The sequence below is a fragment of the Bactrocera neohumeralis genome, chromosome 4, assembly GCF_024586455.1.
Source record: "Bactrocera neohumeralis isolate Rockhampton chromosome 4, APGP_CSIRO_Bneo_wtdbg2-racon-allhic-juicebox.fasta_v2, whole genome shotgun sequence".
In the NCBI taxonomy this organism is placed as follows: Eukaryota; Metazoa; Arthropoda; class Insecta; order Diptera; family Tephritidae; genus Bactrocera; species Bactrocera neohumeralis.
This window is the reverse complement of record NC_065921.1, coordinates 32,748,791-32,767,292: the sequence shown is the minus strand read 5'-3', so window position 1 is coordinate 32,767,292 and position 18,502 is coordinate 32,748,791. Positions and strand designations below refer to the sequence as shown.

Genomic DNA, 18,502 nt, shown 5'->3' with positions numbered 1-18,502 from the left:
TTTATAGCGTTTGGGTTGCTCAAAATATGTGAAATTTTAATGAAACTAAGTGGACACGTTTTCTTAACAGTTATACAATTGTATTTATGGTTTGGCGCTCAATATAAATGAACTGGCTTAGTTTAAACCTAATATCCAAAATCTAATGGATTCCGATCCTTTGGTTGCCGTTTTCACATCTAATTTTAATTCCGTTTGAGTTTATATTGTATCAATATACTGCTGTGGGCAAAATATAGTAAGACTTTTAAGTTAAAATTTCGTGCGAAAGCCCATCCGTCGAAATATTTTTTTTCTAGCTTGGTATGATCTGTGCCAAACGTCACATTAAAATAATCATTAGTCTTTATTATACGCTTGTCTTTCTGAATAACATAAAGTGCATTTGGCGATTTTAGGATAAGTGAATTTAGTCAACAAAGAACTTCCATTAAATTTTGAGTGCGAAATATAATTTCTGGTGCCACGACGGCCATCAACTTCAACTGATGATAACACGTCAATAAAATAAGAAAATTGGTGCTCGAGAATCGACGATTAACAGTCAGAGATCTTACCCGTATCGTTGGAATATCGAACGGATCAGTGAAAACCATTTTGAAAGATCAATTGAGCCTCAGAAAAGTGAAAGCACGATTGGTTCCAAAATCATTTATTTTTTTACGAAAAACAGCGTCGCATTAACGTCTGTGAAACAATGCTTTCCGATTACCAGGATGTCATGAAACGTATTATTACTGGCGATGAGTCTTCGATCTATGCTTTTGACCCGGAAACAGGCGATCAATCGGCCGAATATCGTGGCAAAGGTGAGCCGAAGCCGAAAAAAATCAAAGCAAGTCAAAATCAAGGTTATGTTGACATTTTTCTTGGATTATAGGCGTGTGGTACACTCCGAAATCCTTCCTACAAGCCAAACTGTTAACAAGGAATACTTACTATGTTAGTGTTTTGCGTCGTTTGTGCGAAGATATTCGTAAAAGAGGCCGGAATTATGGGCCGACAACTTTTGGTTGCACCGTCGCACACTGCATTGATTCTTCGTGAGTTTTTCGCCAAATTTTCAACCAATAACGTGCCGCAACCACTGTATTCGCCTACTACCTACTTACATAGCTCCGTGTGACTTCTGACTATTCAGCAAATTCAAACGTTCGCTCCGGGGAAACCCTTTCGAGTCAATTGAAAACATTAAGTGTGAATCGCTAGGCGCATTGAGGACTATTCCGGAAATTTACTTTAACAACTGTTTCGAAGGTTGGAAAAAACGTTGGCACACATGTATGAGGCCAAGGGGGATTACTTTGAGGTGAAGGACATAGATTTTGAAGATTAAGTTAAGAATTTTAAAATTATGCACAAATTCTTACTATTTTTTGCTCATAGCAGTATCTCATTTTTAATATACTAGTAAAATTTATGGAGTCTATGACCTTCAAAATGAGTTAATATGATATCAAACTTGTTTGTAATCCATTCACATTTTCGTTGAACAATGAAGTTGAACCTTTTCGTTTTACATTTTTTAATATTGAACACCTGACGGTATTTAACCGGCTTTGATCCTTGCAAGTTTCAAGAGTATAAAATGTTCAATTAAATCCGAACCTATACCTTTCTTACTAGTTACTACAGTTTATTTTTTCAAAAATACATGTATCTAATGTATTCATACATTTATGTATTATATATAAATCTATATCTGCACATATGGAGATTTAACCCATGTATTGGCATCGGAGCGCTGTGGATCACTGAAGGGATTCAATTATCCTTCATGGCAGTTTTGGGTCAATACCAGTTCATATTCTTTAATAGTCCGAAAATTTGTAAAAACAATATTTTTAATTATATCGAAATAGTAAATAAAAATAACAAAATATTCAATTGTTAACGTTTTTTATCTTTTACTCATTACAATTTTAAATACAATAATAATTTTTATTATTAATATTAAAAAGTTTTTAAAGAGGAAGCATTTTCTTGAAGTTGATCTTCTAACAGTATTAATAAAAAATAAAGTACACACATTTTTTGTCTGATAATGATATGTATGTATATACATACATACATATATTCAAACTGCAAAATTGGAAAAATAGAGACCACTGCGCTCGAAAAGTTTCGCGACTTTAACAGTTCTACCTACAATTATTGTCTGCGCTAGCTAGACGATACTCTATCGTAAAGTACAATTTAGTATTCCGTTTTTGCGCAATTATATTTGCATAAGAGAGAGGTTAGAGTCTTGTAATTATATCAAAGTTCTGAATTCAAATATTAAATATATGTAACATATATATGTATTATGAATGAACATGATAACTTGAATAACTGTGTTATAAAATCTAATCAAAATAGTATATTTATTTTGTTCCGAATTCTAAGAAAGTGCTGCTATTTATTTGAGCGCTACGGTATATACTATGTATGTATGTTCTTTGTACGTATATATTTGTAAGTGCTTGTTTTTAATGAATAAAATGTCAACGCCAAGTGATTTTGGCTCTTAGGAAGATATTTAACGAAATTTGTAAAATCATTTGTTCTTGCACAAGTGTTGAGCACATTGCAATAGTCAATTAGACTTATTCTTTTGTCAACGAGAATATCTTCAAAGTGTCACAAAGGTGATTAAATGTATACATACATACATATACATATACATATATACATATATACATGTATGTATGTATATTAGCACAATTTTACGCGCTTCTAATCAACTGTCGAGCCAAAAATAATTGTTTAAATGGCTTTCGTCCATGTGTAATTAGTATAAATAATGACATCAACTTAGGACCCTGTATTGAAAATGCGAAAATAGTACAGGGTGCGGCAGTCAATACTGCAATTATAAATAGCGCGCAGGAGCGTAGGAGTGGTGGGGGGCGAGCAGCCAAGGTCACCATTGTGTTGTCCTATTCATAGCATTTCAGTAGACATGGAGCCGTGGACTAAGCAACAACGTTCGTTTGCCGTGAAAGCTTTTTATCAAAGTGGTAGCAAACCGAGTGATTTCCCGCAATGGCCCGATTCCGTGGCCGCCCCGTTCACCAGACCTCACTGCGTGTGATTTTTTCTTGTGGGGTTATCTAAAAAGTAAAGTGTACGAAGAAAGACCTCATACTGTTGGTGAACTGAAGGCAAGAATCCGGCTAGAAATTGAGAGAATTCCTCAGCCTATGCTTCGTGATGTTATGAACAGCTTCGCAAATCGCCTGCGCGAATGCCGTGCACGGGAAGGCCGCCATCTTGCTGATGTTATTTTCAAACAGTGATTATTTTCAATGTTTCTTAAATGCTTTTTAATGTAGAAAAATATTTTATGAATATAATTTTGATATCTATGTCCGTGTTTTTTTTACACCTACTTCAAAAATGCGGGATTGACTACCCTGTATATACATATTATAAATAAATAAGCATATTAATTTATTTAATTACCAATTTATTTTATAACAAAAGAAAGTTAATTAATGAGGCTAAGTGTTGATATTGCAAAATTATTTGACCCGTAAAATCGAGAATATGATCAAATAACTTGAAGCCTTTGAATATAATGTCTTTCTAAAATCTTCTATCTTTCTGAATCAATTGAGATACGCAAAAAATGTCTTTAACCCCAAATCAATCTCAGAAATAGTGTAAAAAGTTTTGCAAAAAACTAAAATTTTCTGTAAGTCTCATTCCATTTACATATTTCCTTGGAATCATTGCCATTGGGTCGCTGACTAAGTAATTTCGTTTTTTAATGCATTTTAAACACGATTTTACTTTTTTTCTGAAATCATGTATTCTTCATTTTGGTCCAATACTGTTAGCCATTTTTCGGGGAAGAGATTGATTCCATGTGACATATACTGTCACTCAGTTTGTTCAACTGATCATAATACACTTCAAAATTAATCGTGGTATTGTTGGGCAAAAGTTAAAAACAAACGATCCAAAGAAATTCCACCAAACAGACAACATAACTTTTTTTTGGTAGCAGCCTTCGAAGTGGTTTGAGCTATTTTATTCTTTTTAGATCATGGCCTCTTGCAAACAACCTACTTTTCGTCGCCAGTAACAATGCACTTCAAAAATGGATATTTTCTTTGACGCTTGGTAAGCAAATCACAGTCATCAATGTAACGAAGCAACTCATTTGTCAAGCTTCCAAATTAATTCGAGACGTTTTATGTGCTTGTGAACGGTCGACTTTATTATGGCCACATCGGCTTCAAGCCTTGCCGGAACTTATTTATAGCAAGGAAAAAAATGCCAGGAATATGTTTAGCATATTTATCACAACCTTCTTTTCTGATTCTCTGACCAATAATATTGGTGTCTAACCGAAATTATAAGAATCTCTTGAAGGATACTACAAATTTGTTTGATTATAATGACAAGAAACGAGTGTCTTGGATTTGAGATTTGAACACTTCATTTGTGAAATTATCGGAATCGCATATCGGGTCACCATAGCATATACATACATATGTAGCCCTAGAATCTGGTGAATCAATGTCAAGTTCTTGTATTGAAAACTTTTTATTTGACAAAGTATCTTGACGCAATTCGGCATAGATTATTGTTCACAACACCACAATCTCCCATTATATTGTCTAGATTGAACTGCTCAGGCCTTAACACACAACGTGGGTAGATCACAAGTTACATAGCCCCTTGCTTGTATAAAAGCGTTTGGTATTAGGCGACTTTAACGCGCATCACAATCTTTGGCATTCTTGTCTACCAAATGATCTCTTACAGCGAAAGAGATAGATAGATTAGTTACCATAATGGTGAAATCGGGCCATAATGGTAAAATCGGGCCAGATATGCCCACAATTCTGGTGTGGGCTTCGTAATTTGTTGCGCAAAATGTTAAATCGTCTATCTCTTACGCCAACTCCATTACTCTACGATCATTTGGTAGACAAGAATGCCTGTTGCGCCTCAGACCATCCTGTTGCTACCTCAAGTTGCTAGCAGCACTTGGGGAAATGTCAAAGATATGTTGTTGGCAACAGACAAGGCAATCGGTCGGCCGGTACTTAATTACGCCGCACCAATATGGTCGCTTGAAGAAACTTCAGACATACCAGAACACTCGGGAATATAAGGGGATGCCTCTTGATATCCCCAACCAACCATCAAGAGGTTTTTCCTTAACTACGTCGACGACATTAGACAGTACGTCGATCAGACTTCGGATGAAGCAAACTTCAGACATGCACTGACCGCAATTTACAGTGGAGCCATTAACACCTTCCTGCGCATTGTTCGATGTCGTCGACGTAATTGAGGAAAGACCTCTTAATGTTCCTGGGAGGCGGTTCCGCTTCAAGCAGGTGGCTGCAGAGGTGATTTCTGTGGTGGTATTAAGGTCAAGTCGCATGGTCGCTGGCGGTTTAGTAGGGGAGAGTGTTAAGTTTTGCGCAGAGAAGAAGCGAGAAAGGTCAAAAAGATAGCTGTTTATCTTTGAACACATGCCATCAATTCCATTGCCCGGCGTCAATGTCGTGCAATCATCAGCGTACGAGGTTATGGAAATTCCTTCTGGTGGCAGTGGGAGTTTCGAGATATAGAAGTTACGCAATAGCGGGAGGAGGACACCAACCAACGGAACCTCTTGTTTAATTCTTCTCAGTTTTCAATTTCTTCCTCGAAATAACACGTATTATTGACGACCGTTCAGGTAGTTCATGGTCCATCTCTTCAGCCCTGAAGAAAGCGTAATTTTTTCGATGTCCTGCAGCAGCGGTGTGTGATTGACTGTTTCTAAAGCTTTGACAAGTCCAACACTACTAGGATCGTTCTCTCACAGGGTGGTCGGGTCATTTATGACGCTAAATGCTGTGGTAGTACTGTGCACTTTTCGGAAGCCGTGCTGGTGGTTTGCTAGGCTCAGATGGTGAGTGAAGGTCGGGAGTAGCAAGGCCTCACTTGTCTTCACCACTGAGGAGAGGAGAGTTATTGGACGATAGGACTACCCTTTTTTGGCGGGTTTCCCAGGTTTCAGTAGTGGGAACAGCTGTGGGACTTTCCATACCTCGGGTATTTGAAGAGTGGTCAGCGACAGGTTGAGGACCTTGGTGAGTTAACTTACTCCCGTCAAGCCTATATGTTTTAGAATAAGCATGTTGATTCCATCAAGGCCAATAAATTTGGACGATTTTGCCTTGTTGATGACATTCTGAACCTCCTCTTTGGCATTTTGCGCATCCGTCGGGTAACACATCGTTTGGTTTTGTCTACCGAAAGGTGCAGTATAAATTGCCGGCTAAAATAGTTTGCGCACTTCTTCGGGTCCGAATATTCATGGCCATTGAATTGAACTTCATCTCGGTCATCATGTCTCTTCGGATTAGATAAAGCCTTGACTGTAGACCAAAGCTTACTCACACCAGTGGAGAGGTTACACGACTTGAAATGCTCCATCCATTTCGTCCCCTTGTCTTGATTTACCAATTGTCGAATCTACAAATTGATATGCCTTATTCAGGGATCACAGGGATCGGCATGGCGTAAGATGCCGCGCTCGTTAGTTAAAACAGCTGCTTCGGCTAGAAAATAAGAGCGGAGTTCCGCAATTCTTCCAGCCGGATGAAGTGAGCAGCAGCTGCTGCGATCACTTTGCGGAATCGACGTTCGCCAATGGTTACGTCCGTAGGAATGGGTAAAGCGGTGAAGACGTTCTCAGTAAATTCTGTGAAGCCGATCCAGTTAGGTTTGTTAAAGTTAACGAAGGTACGGTTGTCCATAGAAACAAAATCGGGAAGTTTTCGAAAGTACCAAACTGTTTCCACCACGAAGTAGCGCAACTATATTCGGGTGATATCCTGTAGGGCAAAATGTAACTGGGGGGATGTATGTATTAAATATTTCAAGCTCGAAATCGCCTGGACGGATCTCAATACCCCAACGTTCTAGTAACCCTACGGTCGATGTCTCCATTGATAAGACGATATTGTACGGTGTTGTGCAATATTGAGGCTAGGCCTCCACCTTTATTTCGCTCGCGATCTTTGTTTTGTTTGGCTTCTTGGACTCAGATCAGAATTAGAGTCGTGTTGCTTGTTTGAGCTCCTGTAGACCGTGGAGGTTCTCTGTAGCCCACTCAGTTGGATTGGCGGCGCAGCGCGCTAACTAGGTGCAGGTTGCACAGTTGTAGAGACTACGATCGTAGTAGTGCGTTGGCAACATAGAGCCACGTAACTTATGGTCCACTCCCTGTGCGTCTTAAGGCCTAAGCAGGTCCTAAGATGGCTCCATCCATTGCATGTATTACACCTGACCGAGGTGGAGTTTGGATTGAGCCTTTTGGCGCAAACGCAGCAGAAAATATCCTCCAGGCGCGGGTCAATGTCAGCATGAGTCAGGAGGATACGGAACAACCCTGCTGCAAGGCGTTGCTCCAGTGACGACAAACTTAAACTAGTACTCACCGATCCAAAGAGGGTTAGATCGCCGAAAAAACAGCCCTGGCCCGTATAAAATCCGGGTCAGTGCGAGTGCTTGGAACGGGCTCTTGTGGAAATTTCTCTCTTAGTGAATGGCGTACTTAGAGTCAACCACCACCCATTGCAGACTACGAGTTTTAGTTGCCGCGTGAATCTAGAGTGGCCCTTTCACAGCTTCATTTGGGATACTGCAGCAGGTTAAACTCCTACTAATTCAGAATCAACCCTGACATACTAAAATATATGTCCAGCATGCAACGAGTCTCGTCATGATTCTAACCACCTCTTTGCATGCCCAGTTTACCCTACACATCTGACACTCATCTCCTTATGGTCCGTCCCTATCGAAATAGCACGTTTCCTGGGCCTTCCGTTGGATGACCTGGATGACAACTTATCTGAGCCTTACCATCCAAACAGGGACTCGATAACCTTATATAGAAATTGTATCTCAGAAGGCTATTCGAGTTTCAGTGTTTGTTCGTATTGATGGAAAAACATAAACAAACATTCTCAACCCTACTTTTATGAAAGCTTGTAATTATAATACATATTTAGAAATAATATTTTGTGTCCGTAATAAGGGTTTGTATCCCAAGAGTATAATAATGCAAGGAGTACATATGTATGTAAAAATGTGTTTCAGATAAGTTAAGTTTGTTGTTTTAACGGTTATCTAATCCCCGTTAGGATGGTAAGGATTATCTAAGTTGTCGTCGAGTCTATTCTGGATAAGTAGGAGTTTAACCTGCTACAATATCTAGAACGAAGCTGCGCAAGGGTCACTCTCGTTTCTAGTGGCAATTCGAGCTATTCGTCTGCAATGGGTGGTTGTTTGACTCCAAGAACGCCATTCACTGGAAGGGAGTCGATGAAGGTGCTGATGGCTCCACTGTGAATGGCGGTCAGTGCTTGTCGGAAGATAGTTGCATCTGAAGTCCTGCCGGCGTATTGTTCGATGTCGTCGACGTAATTGACGAATGACCTCTTGATGCTTCTGGGAGACGGTTCCGCTTCAAGCAGGTGGCTGCAGGGGTGATTTCTGCGAAAACATCCCAGCAGAAACTGCCTGAAGAGGAAATAATTATGCTGCTTAACTGGGAGCATAAGCGTCTCACTATGTAGTGTTCAAAGGGAAACATTAGGAGGCATGCTGTCGTAGTCCGGAGTGCAGTGTTCTGGGAAGTCTGAAGCTTCTTCATGTGCGTTCCACTGCATCCAGGCGACCATATTGGTCCGGCGTAGTTAAGGACTGTCCGGCCGATTCCCCTGGATTTGCCAACGACGATTCTTTGTATTTTCCCCTTATGTTGCCGGCTAACGACTTGAGAATTTTGTTGCGGCAATTTTTTTGATGTGCAGTAGCGTTGTGTGATTGACAGTGTCAAAAGCTCTTGACAAGTCCAACGCTCTGAGGATTGTTCTCTCACAGGGTGATTTCTAGTTAAGACCACGAAATATCCGAGCTTTAAGGACGCTAAATGCAGTGGTGGTACTCTGCGCTTTTCGGAATTCATGTTGGTGGTCAGCTAGGCTCAGGTGATGAGTGAAGGTCGGGAGTAGCAAGGCCTCACCTGTCTTCACTACTGGGGAGAGGAGAGTTATCGGACGATAGGGCTCCCCTTTGTTGACGGGTTTCCCAGGTTTCAGTAGTGGGACCACTCTCCCGACATTCCACACATCGAGTATTTGAAGTGTGGTCAACGACAGGTTGAGGACCTTGGTGAGACCGTCGAGAATAGATGCGTTAGCATCAGCAAGTTGATTCCATCACTTTGTTTTGTCTACCGAAAGGTGCAGTATGAATTGGCGGCTAAAGGTAAAGGAGGTTTCTCGATCGAGATAACTATGGGCAGGTGGTCTGAAGCGACAGTTAGCATAGGTTGTCAAGTTATGCTATTTGTGAGTCAGAATGGGAGTTATGTTGCCTATTTGAGCTCCTGTGGATCGTAGAGGTCATCTGTTGGCCACTCGGGGTGAGTGGCGGCGCAGTACGCGAACTGGGTGCAGATTGCACGGCCATATAGACTAAGGTCGCAGTAGTGCGTTGGCAACATGGGACGACATAACTTGTGGTCCACTCCCTATGTATCTTAAAGCCTGAGCAGGTTTGAAGATGGCTCAACCATTGCATGTAGTACACCTGACCGAGGTGGAGTTTGGATGGAGCTTCTTGGCGCAAACGCAGCAAAAAAAAAAAATACCCAGGCCTGGGTTGTACTCAGTGTCAGCATGAGTCTGGGGGACACGGAGCAACCCTGCTTCGGGTTAGATCGCCGAAAAAACAGCCCTTGGCCAGATAAAATACGCGTCATTTCCGGTGCGTAGAACCGGCTGTCGTGGGAATGGATTTTTTGCAGTCCTGTATGAAGAAACATCCTACCAGTGTTGCTGGCTCACAAATGTAGTAAGTTATTGGATTAAAACCACTCCTATAATCCCTGAGCCACAACTTTAACGAAAGAAATAAGGCAAATCTGATCCCAAAGTCCAAAATCTATACTTTTTCTCGTTTTTTTGTTATACTGATTTACTCTGGATCTACAAATAATATCCTTAGGTGAGTTGTTTTTGTGAAAGATGTTGGATAAACGTTAAAATTATCTTTTTTAAATATGTAAAGTTTCGCTTACTGGCAGCTGGTTACTGACTGACAGAGTTTAGTTTACTAGATTCCGTATCCTAATCATTCCGCAAGCATTATTTTTTTAATTATAGTATTTGGAGACTAAATAGTACAAATATCAAACAAGATTTTTCCATTCTTCTTTTTAATTACTTTAATGGTATTCCTTAGCTGTTCATTATTCGAAACCTATTACAATTTTTCGTGATTATATTTTTGTTTCAGACATTAATGACGATCGTAAAAAGCGGCCACGAACCGCTTTCTCTGCCTCTCAGATTAAAGCCTTAGAAACAGAATTCGAGCGAGGTAAATACCTATCAGTCGCCAAGAGAACCGCACTCGCAAAACAGTTACATTTAACGGAAACGCAGGTATATTCGTATATTTCATCCTTTATTCGCAACGCCTTTACCCGCTACTGTTTTATTGTAGATCAAAATTTGGTTCCAAAATAGACGCACCAAATGGAAACGGAAATACACGGCCGATGTTGAATCGCTCGCCTCCCATTACTACGCACAATTAGGCATTGGTGGTCTAGCTCGCCCAATGGTGGTCGGTGACCGTCTCTGGCTCTTTAGCCAAACACCCTCCGGTCCCACACCCTTTCAGTCGATCATGTTAAACGGCGGTGTACCATCGACTCCGATGTCAGCCACTATGCGTCCTTACAGCACGAATTTAGCATCTACAACATCCACAGCCAGTGGTTCCGTAACTCCGGCTCTAATGCCGCCATTGCCAGTGATTGAGAGTGCGCGAAACGCTATATTAGCGCGAGGGCAACCGCTGAATTTCGCCTTACCCTACAGTTTAGCAACCGCAGCCGCTGCAAGTGCAAACAACACAGATAATAACGCGAACGGACCACCGCAGTTGGCGTCCCCAGCAAAGCACTACAGAGCGCCGGGTGAGTTTGTAGATCGCTTCTTGGAGTATAACACCCTTCCAATGGCTACAGCTTTGGTCAATGTTAACTCATACTGCCGCAACGAAAATTCATTAACAAATAACTCTACACATGACACTTACTTAGCGTTAAAATATGGTGCAATACCACCAGAAGGCGATACAACGACCTCGAACGGCTTGGCCGAGCTTGAACGAGTCTTTGGGGATACGAACGCTAACTTCTTGCAGAAGAGAATCAATGGTGTCAATTTTGAGAAATTGGGCTCGTCACGCAATCCAAGAAACCACTTGATGCCCTCAATATCGGACTCGGACTGCAGCGATATAGACTGTGAACAAATCGATGAAAATGACGACGTTTAACCTTTCTTACAAAATGTACATACTTGTAGTTGTTTATACTTAAGAATAGAGGACAATTGTTTTATTGAATATCTTATGGAATACTACAGTTAGCTTTATAAGAACATATTCGTACTGTGGCACAATAAATTAATTCATTACTTTATCAAATAAGAGAAGAGCAATGTTAGCACATTTATTCGTGATATTTATGTTAAAATATAATCAATATGCAACATTTATACAAATATTGAACTCTCCATAGATTTAAATTGAAAAATATTTATCCCTATTAAAAGGTTAAGTGGACTCGTAACTTGAAACGCGGAGCGCAACGAGTTACGAGTTTGGGTAAATTGAAGCATCACTAGGTTTGTATAAAAAATATGTCAACTATCAACTAAATACAAATCGTTCATACACAAATCACAACAGTTCTTTACTTGGTAAATAGGAAACGATACAAATGCGCATGTATTTAACAGAAAATCTTATTTTTTATATTGGCAAACTTATTATCTATGTACATAAGTATATATGTATATCATAAAGGTCAATCACACAAAATTGAACAAATAGCAATGTTTACATAAGCTATTTGCTAGAGAGCACATTAAATAGAATTAACTAATGTAACCGAATGATAGAAAATACTTCCCACAGGAATTTACAGCGTTTTGCTTACGCTTACAAAAGTCATAGTGTGTAAATAGGGTGTTTATATTACATATCTTCAATATCTTTATGTGTATAGTTCTAGCTTCATTAATATATAAATAAATACAACAACTTCTAAATTTACATTCACGCAGCTAACTTAATTTAGTTTTTGGTTGCGGCTATTGGTAATAAATTTACAATAAACTTTCAATTATAGAAGTTAAGCCCATAAAAATATGTACGCAAACAAATTTTCCTTCAATATAATATGTGGTACTTCTTTTCGCCAATCATGGTATTATATACTAAAAATATTGGCTCTCAAATAACCAAATGTTGCTACTTAGCCCAAGTTCAAAATATGTACAATATTCTGTTAGCTCCATGAGAGATCGTAGCCCTTCCAATTAGCGCTTGGGGCCAAGTATACACGACGTTTTTGGTAAAAGAACGAAACAATACCGTGATAAGCCGTCCTCGGAACACCACTCTGCGTAGAAAACGAACATACATTCAATTGGCAGAAATTAATACACATACAAACTAAATACATATAGGCATACGACTTACCTTGAAGTCGCCCATCAGTCCTAAAATTGATGTTATATGTTTATATTGCTCTCTAGTTGTATATTGTATTCGAACTGGTCCATCAGTTTTAATGAGACTTCTGCGTAATTCGTCATATGTTACGATAGGGTAAGAATAAACGTCATTCAGAAATACACGATCGTAGTTTTCCTAAAATATAAATGTGCAACGTCTTAAAAAAGCGTTGATTAACGAATTAAAAGTAATACTTACTCTTAATAAATAGGTGAGATTCATTTTAGAAAAATTTACAAAATGTTCACTAAGTTTAATATATTTAAGGTATTTGTCGAAAAATAAACCACTGCAAGAAAAATATTTTTAAGATTCAGTTTGAGATCTTTATACTTTAAAATTTAATGAAGATAAGTACTTACTTCGAAACCCCGATTTTTCCGAACGTTCTTGTTCGCGATATTTCTGGTCTGATGCAAGCTCTTTCTTTTCGCTGCTCCGGATGCCTAATCCAATCATCCCAAAAGCTATGAAAATAACAAAAGTTTTGAATCAGTGAATAAAATTGATAAAAAATAAAACAACAATAAGTCCTAAAGGAACAAACTTACGATTTTGGCCATTTAACAGATAGTTCTTGCCATAGATTTTTAGTGAGCATCCATCCAAGTCCCGGGAAAAAATCGGTTCTATATAACAACTCAGGCTTGGTGTTGTCTACAAATTTATCTTTACCATTGTCGTTCCATGCTGACACACACCTGTCAATATTAATAAGTTAAGTTTACTGAGTTGTTTATCTCTATAGAAATAGTTTATTTACCAGAGTGACGAATCTTGTTTAAGTAAAACATGTGTACCCAAAAAGTATTCATAAAAATCAGGAGCCACATTTAAATCGTCCTCTACAATAACGACATATTCGTAGCCTCTTTGGAATGTTGTGTTCAATGCCCAACCATAATGACGGGCTATTTTGTAATATCCTTTAAATTTCTTTTCACGTGGTGGCGTTAAAATATCAGATTGGTCGGGTTGTTCAATCAATGTGACCTGTGACCCATAACTTAGAATTGTTTTCTTTGTTTGCTGGTCATTACAATCCTGAAAATACATTTCAGAATCGTACACTTTACTAAAATTGCATATTTTTTATATTCAGTGAAATTACCTGTGATACTATAATTGGAAACTGATCAGCATTTGGTCGATATTGTACTAAATTGTCAAGACATTTTCGTATGGAAACACGATTACAAGCTATCACCAATATTGGTATAACTGGTTCGCCATTAGCCATATGGGTCATTGTGGGTATTGCTATGGGAGGACCTTTTCCGCTAACTCCTACATCATCTTCTGGTATTGTATCGGCATCAGTTTTTATTCGCTGCGTTTCTTCTACGCTCAAGGCATGATCCGGTCGCAAAGGAACTATGTCTATAGGGCGTTCCTTTTTCTCCTTGTATGGCTGTGGTTCCTCTACTACATCATCTATAGTCATTTTTTTCTTTAAAATTCCTATTAGCTGCCCTACTAGTTTACTGTTTTCTATGTTTTCTATTCGAGATTCTCGTTCCAATTTACTTAATTTTTGGATGAGCAAATGATCCTTTAAGGGGTATATGGTACTATTTCGTATTAAAAAATAATATGTTATAAAAGTCCAGGTTGTTAGAAAACCAGCTATAATCAGGATCTTGCGTGAACGCATTTTTATGCGAAATAGGTGGGAATTTTTTCTGAGTCAGTTGGCAATGCATAAAATTCAAATTTAAATTTCGTTCAGTATGTCCACTTCATTTATTGTTTGGTCAATAGTTTACGGGAGCTTTGCACATTTCTTCGTTAGAGCTTAGTTACTTCAATAAACGATTACTGGATAAATAATATTTAGGCTGCTCGATTAGATAGTTATAACTTTTTTCCTGAAATGAAAAATAAGTATGTCATAAATGACACGTATATATATATTTATTGTTTCACATATTACAATACATTAATAAAGTTTTCTAACGTATGGGTGTTGATGAAAAAGAAACTCAATTACAATAAATCTATCACATCGAATTCATTATGTATCAAGGTATTTTCGTTTAGTTAGTAAATTGTTCTTAAGTTAAATTCTTGGCAATATTTTCCGACTAAGAGCATTATAATTATTAACCAACCATGACTATATTTGTTTCTTAAGTCATTATATTACAAACGCAAATAGGCTGCTTGGTTCTGATTCTGACAGTAATAACATAATTTCATAATTTACCTGTACTGTACCTCCTCCAGTACGTTTTGTTGAATTATATTATATATAACCTTATAGAAATCAGCAATATAATTTTGTGATTTGTGTTCCAAAATCTCCCTCAACTTCTCCCGTCTTTGTGTATTTTGACGATACTGCCATTAAGTGGGCTATATACTTCGGTAGCTTCAAAATTATATGCTTCACTGATTAGTTTATGTACATGCAATGCGAGCGGGTAACACACCGCTCTCTGGCAATAGTACATCACCCGTACCGTTACTTTACATTAATTCTTATCAGTAAAAGTATCTAATAACCGTTAATAATGTATTTGTTGAAGATGTTAACGATACTTCTACTCCGAAAAACAAATTCTCAATAAATTAACACTATTGTGTATAGTATACCTAGCAGCGGAATGCTACGTATTTATAGTTTTTGCCACATATGCGCCGACCGCTAATAATTAGATTAACTCTTTGCCATTTAGATTTGTTCCTCAATGTTTGTCTAAAACCTCGCAAAACGCCACGTCCTCCTGATGCAGCATTTGTATATCATAATTTTTGATGTTGTACTCCTATTAAATATTTATCATTTGGCTAAAAATTTAAAATTTTATTTTCGCATTTACTTGTAAATTGGCAAAAGAAATGTCAGAACTATGTATTCATCAGCAGCTGTTTTGCATCCAGTGTACCGTTGACAGCTGTGTCAACAAAGCTATTGTGAATTGTGCATTAGAAATGGAAATATTTTTGTATACCATTGAGAACACAAAAGGGTGCAAGTTTCTAATTTATGACTGAATGTTTGTAAAGATGGATTAACAAGTTGAACATTAATTAAAATATATTAAGTAAAATTATAAGTTCAGCTTTCTCCACAATTTGATAAATGGGGTGTATGTATAAATAAGCACCCGAAATTTCTACCATTTGAAGAAGAATTTTTCTATAACATACACACATTATATGGCCCAATAATCTTTCTACAAAATTCAATTCCCAATTTGAAAGTGATGTGATTTTGAGGTGATGAATGTTACAACCCACTTCTGAGAAATCTTCAAAACTAATTTGTAAAATTTGTTGAGAGCCCATGGAAATAGTGCTATTATTTCATTATAAAGCTTGATATTTCACAAATATAACATTCCAAAATTAATATTGCATTATTATTAATGTTTTCATTTTATTTTAGTTTTCTTGAAAACCCGTTCACTTTTCATGTGGTAACACTGTTAAGAAATCGTAGAAACCCAAAATTCACAATAGTTGCTTGCTGCAGCGGAAGTCAAGTTGTTCAAAATTAAAGACAAATTTACCAAGAATACGTCAGTGGAAAAGAATATTTATAGTTATAAAGATTTTCTTTGAATATTTATTAGTATTTTTCATGTGATTATGTTCGAATTGCTGGCATTTTCCTGTTTGACATAAGCCAATTACAAACATTTTCGGTATGAATCCTTAATATTCCCAATATTTTACGTTCATTTACAATTAATATGATATTTTACATACTGACCAATATACTTTTACCGTTCATATAAACACTACCAGAAGATTGAAATTCTTATACTAGGACCAGAAGATTTGACTGTGCGTTGATATAGTATACAGGGTACAGGAGAGAGGAAGTAAGATCGGAGCCCGAAATTCTCAGGGGTGCCCCGTGCTTTCCAACAATTTTTTGAAAAAAGAAGAGGTGAGGCCGATGGCTCCTCTACCATCAGCCAGCAATCCTGGCAGGCATTATGACCCTCGCAGGAAGGCCATGAGCGGTGCCATATTTAAGTGGTAGCTGAGGCATCTCCAAGTGGTAAAGACTCAGTGGTAGTCTAAAAAATGGTGCGAAACAGGTTTAGGGGCAGTAGTGTCTTCCCTGCATGGAAGGGACGTAAAGGTGGCAAATCGTTCAGTGGCAAACAAAGTACAGAAACTCGAAGCCGTTTCCCAGTTAACGGAACCTCGACTGTCAGGCGAGGTAGTTAAAAGGCAGCGTCTTCGCCCACCCAAACCGCGAAACACAAAAATGGGCAAACAACGCCACAAAACTGCAAGGACTAGAGGTCCGCTAACTGGGTGAGAGAGATCGATCCTTTGCACAAAAAGTGGATAAAACAATATGCGCAAGCAAGCCATATGATTTTACTCTCGAGCTCTTTAAGAACCAAAACGAGGGCCTCAGTATCTCGGCCTGGAGAGTGGTCAATAGCAAGGTCGAGGAAAGATGCTTAACTTCTGTACAGCTGGAATCATACAAATTCACATGGAAAGAAATCTTCCGTCTGAACTAAAGGTTCAGCTCGGTGGTCATGAAGCCAGATAGAAGTCCACCACAAACGCGTATCACTGCAACTGCCCTAAAGACGATCACCAACAAACACAACTGTCCTTGGTGGCTAAGCAAACTCTCAGATCTTAGGAAAAAGATACGAACAACAAGATCAAACATACGAGGAACTAGAAGGAATACAAATGTAACCTTACCTCCGTACCTCCTCTGGCCAGGGGCAAGACTGACAAAACATTAGCAATTAAAAGATGTGACGGGACATATACGACCAGTGGGGAATAAATAACTACTGCACTTCTGCTTAAGTGTTTCTCGGCAATAATTCCGGTAGATTTGTGTCAAACGATTGTCGAATACAAGTCATAACGCTCTGATAGAAGTGCTGCAGCTTCAGGACTGGAAAGAAGACTGTTTGCACTGAACCAGTGCTTCATAAACGCATATCACTACAGCTGCCCTCTATAGAAGATCACCAACAGACGCAACTGTCCTTGTTGGTCAAGCAAAGACAATTCCGGTAGACCTTTGTCAACCCGTCGTCGAATAGAAGCCATCTCGCTCTGATTTACTGCGGACTCGATTGGGTGAGCAATGGTCTCATTCGCGAACTTAATGCCTCCTGAGTAGGATGACACCATTTTTGCATTAGGGGGAGCAGGTCTTACTGCCCCACCTTCTTCGGCGGATGAGAAATAGCCTCGCACTGACGTAAATTCCGAAACCGTAGCGCACTGCTAAGGTGATCTTCATACCAAAGACTACTCTTTGGCGAAATCCTTCAGGACGATTAGTCTAACTTCTTACTAAACAGTATGGAAAAGTTAATGGATTATTAAATAAAATCGAAGGCACTGAAAACTGCACCACTACGTGCGAACCAGCATGTATGGAGAGCAGGCAGATCAACTAATCTAATACAAAGCTCGTTTAAGGGGTGAGCTGATGCTATGCGCCTTCTTCGACATCGAAAGTACTTTTGACAATACGTCTCATGAAAGCTTGGTATGAGCACTGGAGGAAAGTAATGTGGCAGCACCGGTACGCAGATAGAGACAGATAGCAGAAGCCACAATAAGGAATACAACAGACTGCCCGCAGGGTGGGGTGCTATATCCCACCAATATAAAGCCTAGTTGTAGACGACTTACTTGATCTTCAAACTAACAGTGAAATTCACTGTCAGGGATATGCGGATGATATTGTCAGTTTAGCCAGAATTCGTAGACCCTTTTTTTGATATCGTGCAAAGAGGACTAGGCGTGACAAAGAGGTGGTCCAGTGGTGTTGATTTGAACATTAACCCCTTAAAAACCACCATTCACGAGACGAAGGTCTTTGCCAGGCCTCAGAAATCTATCCCTTGAAAACAGTGAGTTGGTAATGACTAATATGGTCAAATAGCTAGATCTCATG

At 38.8% G+C, this 18,502-nt stretch overlaps 2 protein-coding genes and 1 pseudogene across 2 annotated transcripts; 1 reads left to right on the top strand and 2 right to left on the bottom strand.

The window, feature by feature from the left end:
- LOC126754769 (uncharacterized) overlaps positions 1-9,585 on the bottom strand; it is a 45,463-nt pseudogene extending 35,878 nt beyond the window's left edge.
- A 98-nt stretch (positions 9,586-9,683) lies between these two features.
- LOC126754768 (ventral anterior homeobox 2) lies at positions 9,684-12,229 on the top strand. The gene is made up of 3 exons (XM_050466871.1): positions 9,684-9,771; positions 10,303-10,451; positions 10,513-12,229. The coding sequence occupies exons 1-3, from the start codon at positions 9,684-9,686 to the stop codon at positions 11,353-11,355; spliced, it is 1,080 nt and encodes a 359-aa protein (XP_050322828.1). The 3' UTR covers positions 11,356-12,229.
- Positions 11,753-15,440, bottom strand: LOC126757241 (alpha-1,3-mannosyl-glycoprotein 2-beta-N-acetylglucosaminyltransferase). Its single transcript, XM_050470986.1, has 9 exons — positions 15,423-15,440; positions 14,807-15,368; positions 13,712-14,468; positions 13,364-13,644; positions 13,152-13,301; positions 12,963-13,067; positions 12,799-12,889; positions 12,565-12,735; positions 11,753-12,484 (listed from the first exon to the last, which is right to left on the bottom strand). Exons 3-9 carry the CDS (start codon positions 14,252-14,254, stop codon positions 12,371-12,373), a joined length of 1,455 nt encoding a protein of 484 aa, XP_050326943.1. The 5' UTR covers positions 14,255-14,468; positions 14,807-15,368; positions 15,423-15,440; the 3' UTR covers positions 11,753-12,370.
- Between the last annotated feature and the right edge of the window lie 3,062 nt (positions 15,441-18,502).

Coding starts and splice junctions, on each gene's coding strand:
- LOC126754768 (XM_050466871.1), top strand. CDS start 9,684: ATGAGTCTGGGGGACACGGAGCAACCCTGCTTCGGGTTAGATCGCCGA. Junction 9,772..10,302: donor TAAAATACGCGTCATTTCCG/GTGCGTAGAACC, acceptor TTTTTGTTTCAG/ACATTAATGACGATCGTAAA. Junction 10,452..10,512: donor TACATTTAACGGAAACGCAG/GTATATTCGTAT, acceptor GTTTTATTGTAG/ATCAAAATTTGGTTCCAAAA.
- LOC126757241 (XM_050470986.1), bottom strand. CDS start 14,254: ATGCGTTCACGCAAGATCCTGATTATAGCTGGTTTTCTAACAACCTGG. Junction 13,068..13,151: donor TCTGTTAAATGGCCAAAATC/GTAAGTTTGTTC, acceptor TTATTTTCATAG/CTTTTGGGATGATTGGATTA. Junction 12,485..12,564: donor GACTGATGGGCGACTTCAAG/GTAAGTCGTATG, acceptor TTTTCTACGCAG/AGTGGTGTTCCGAGGACGGC.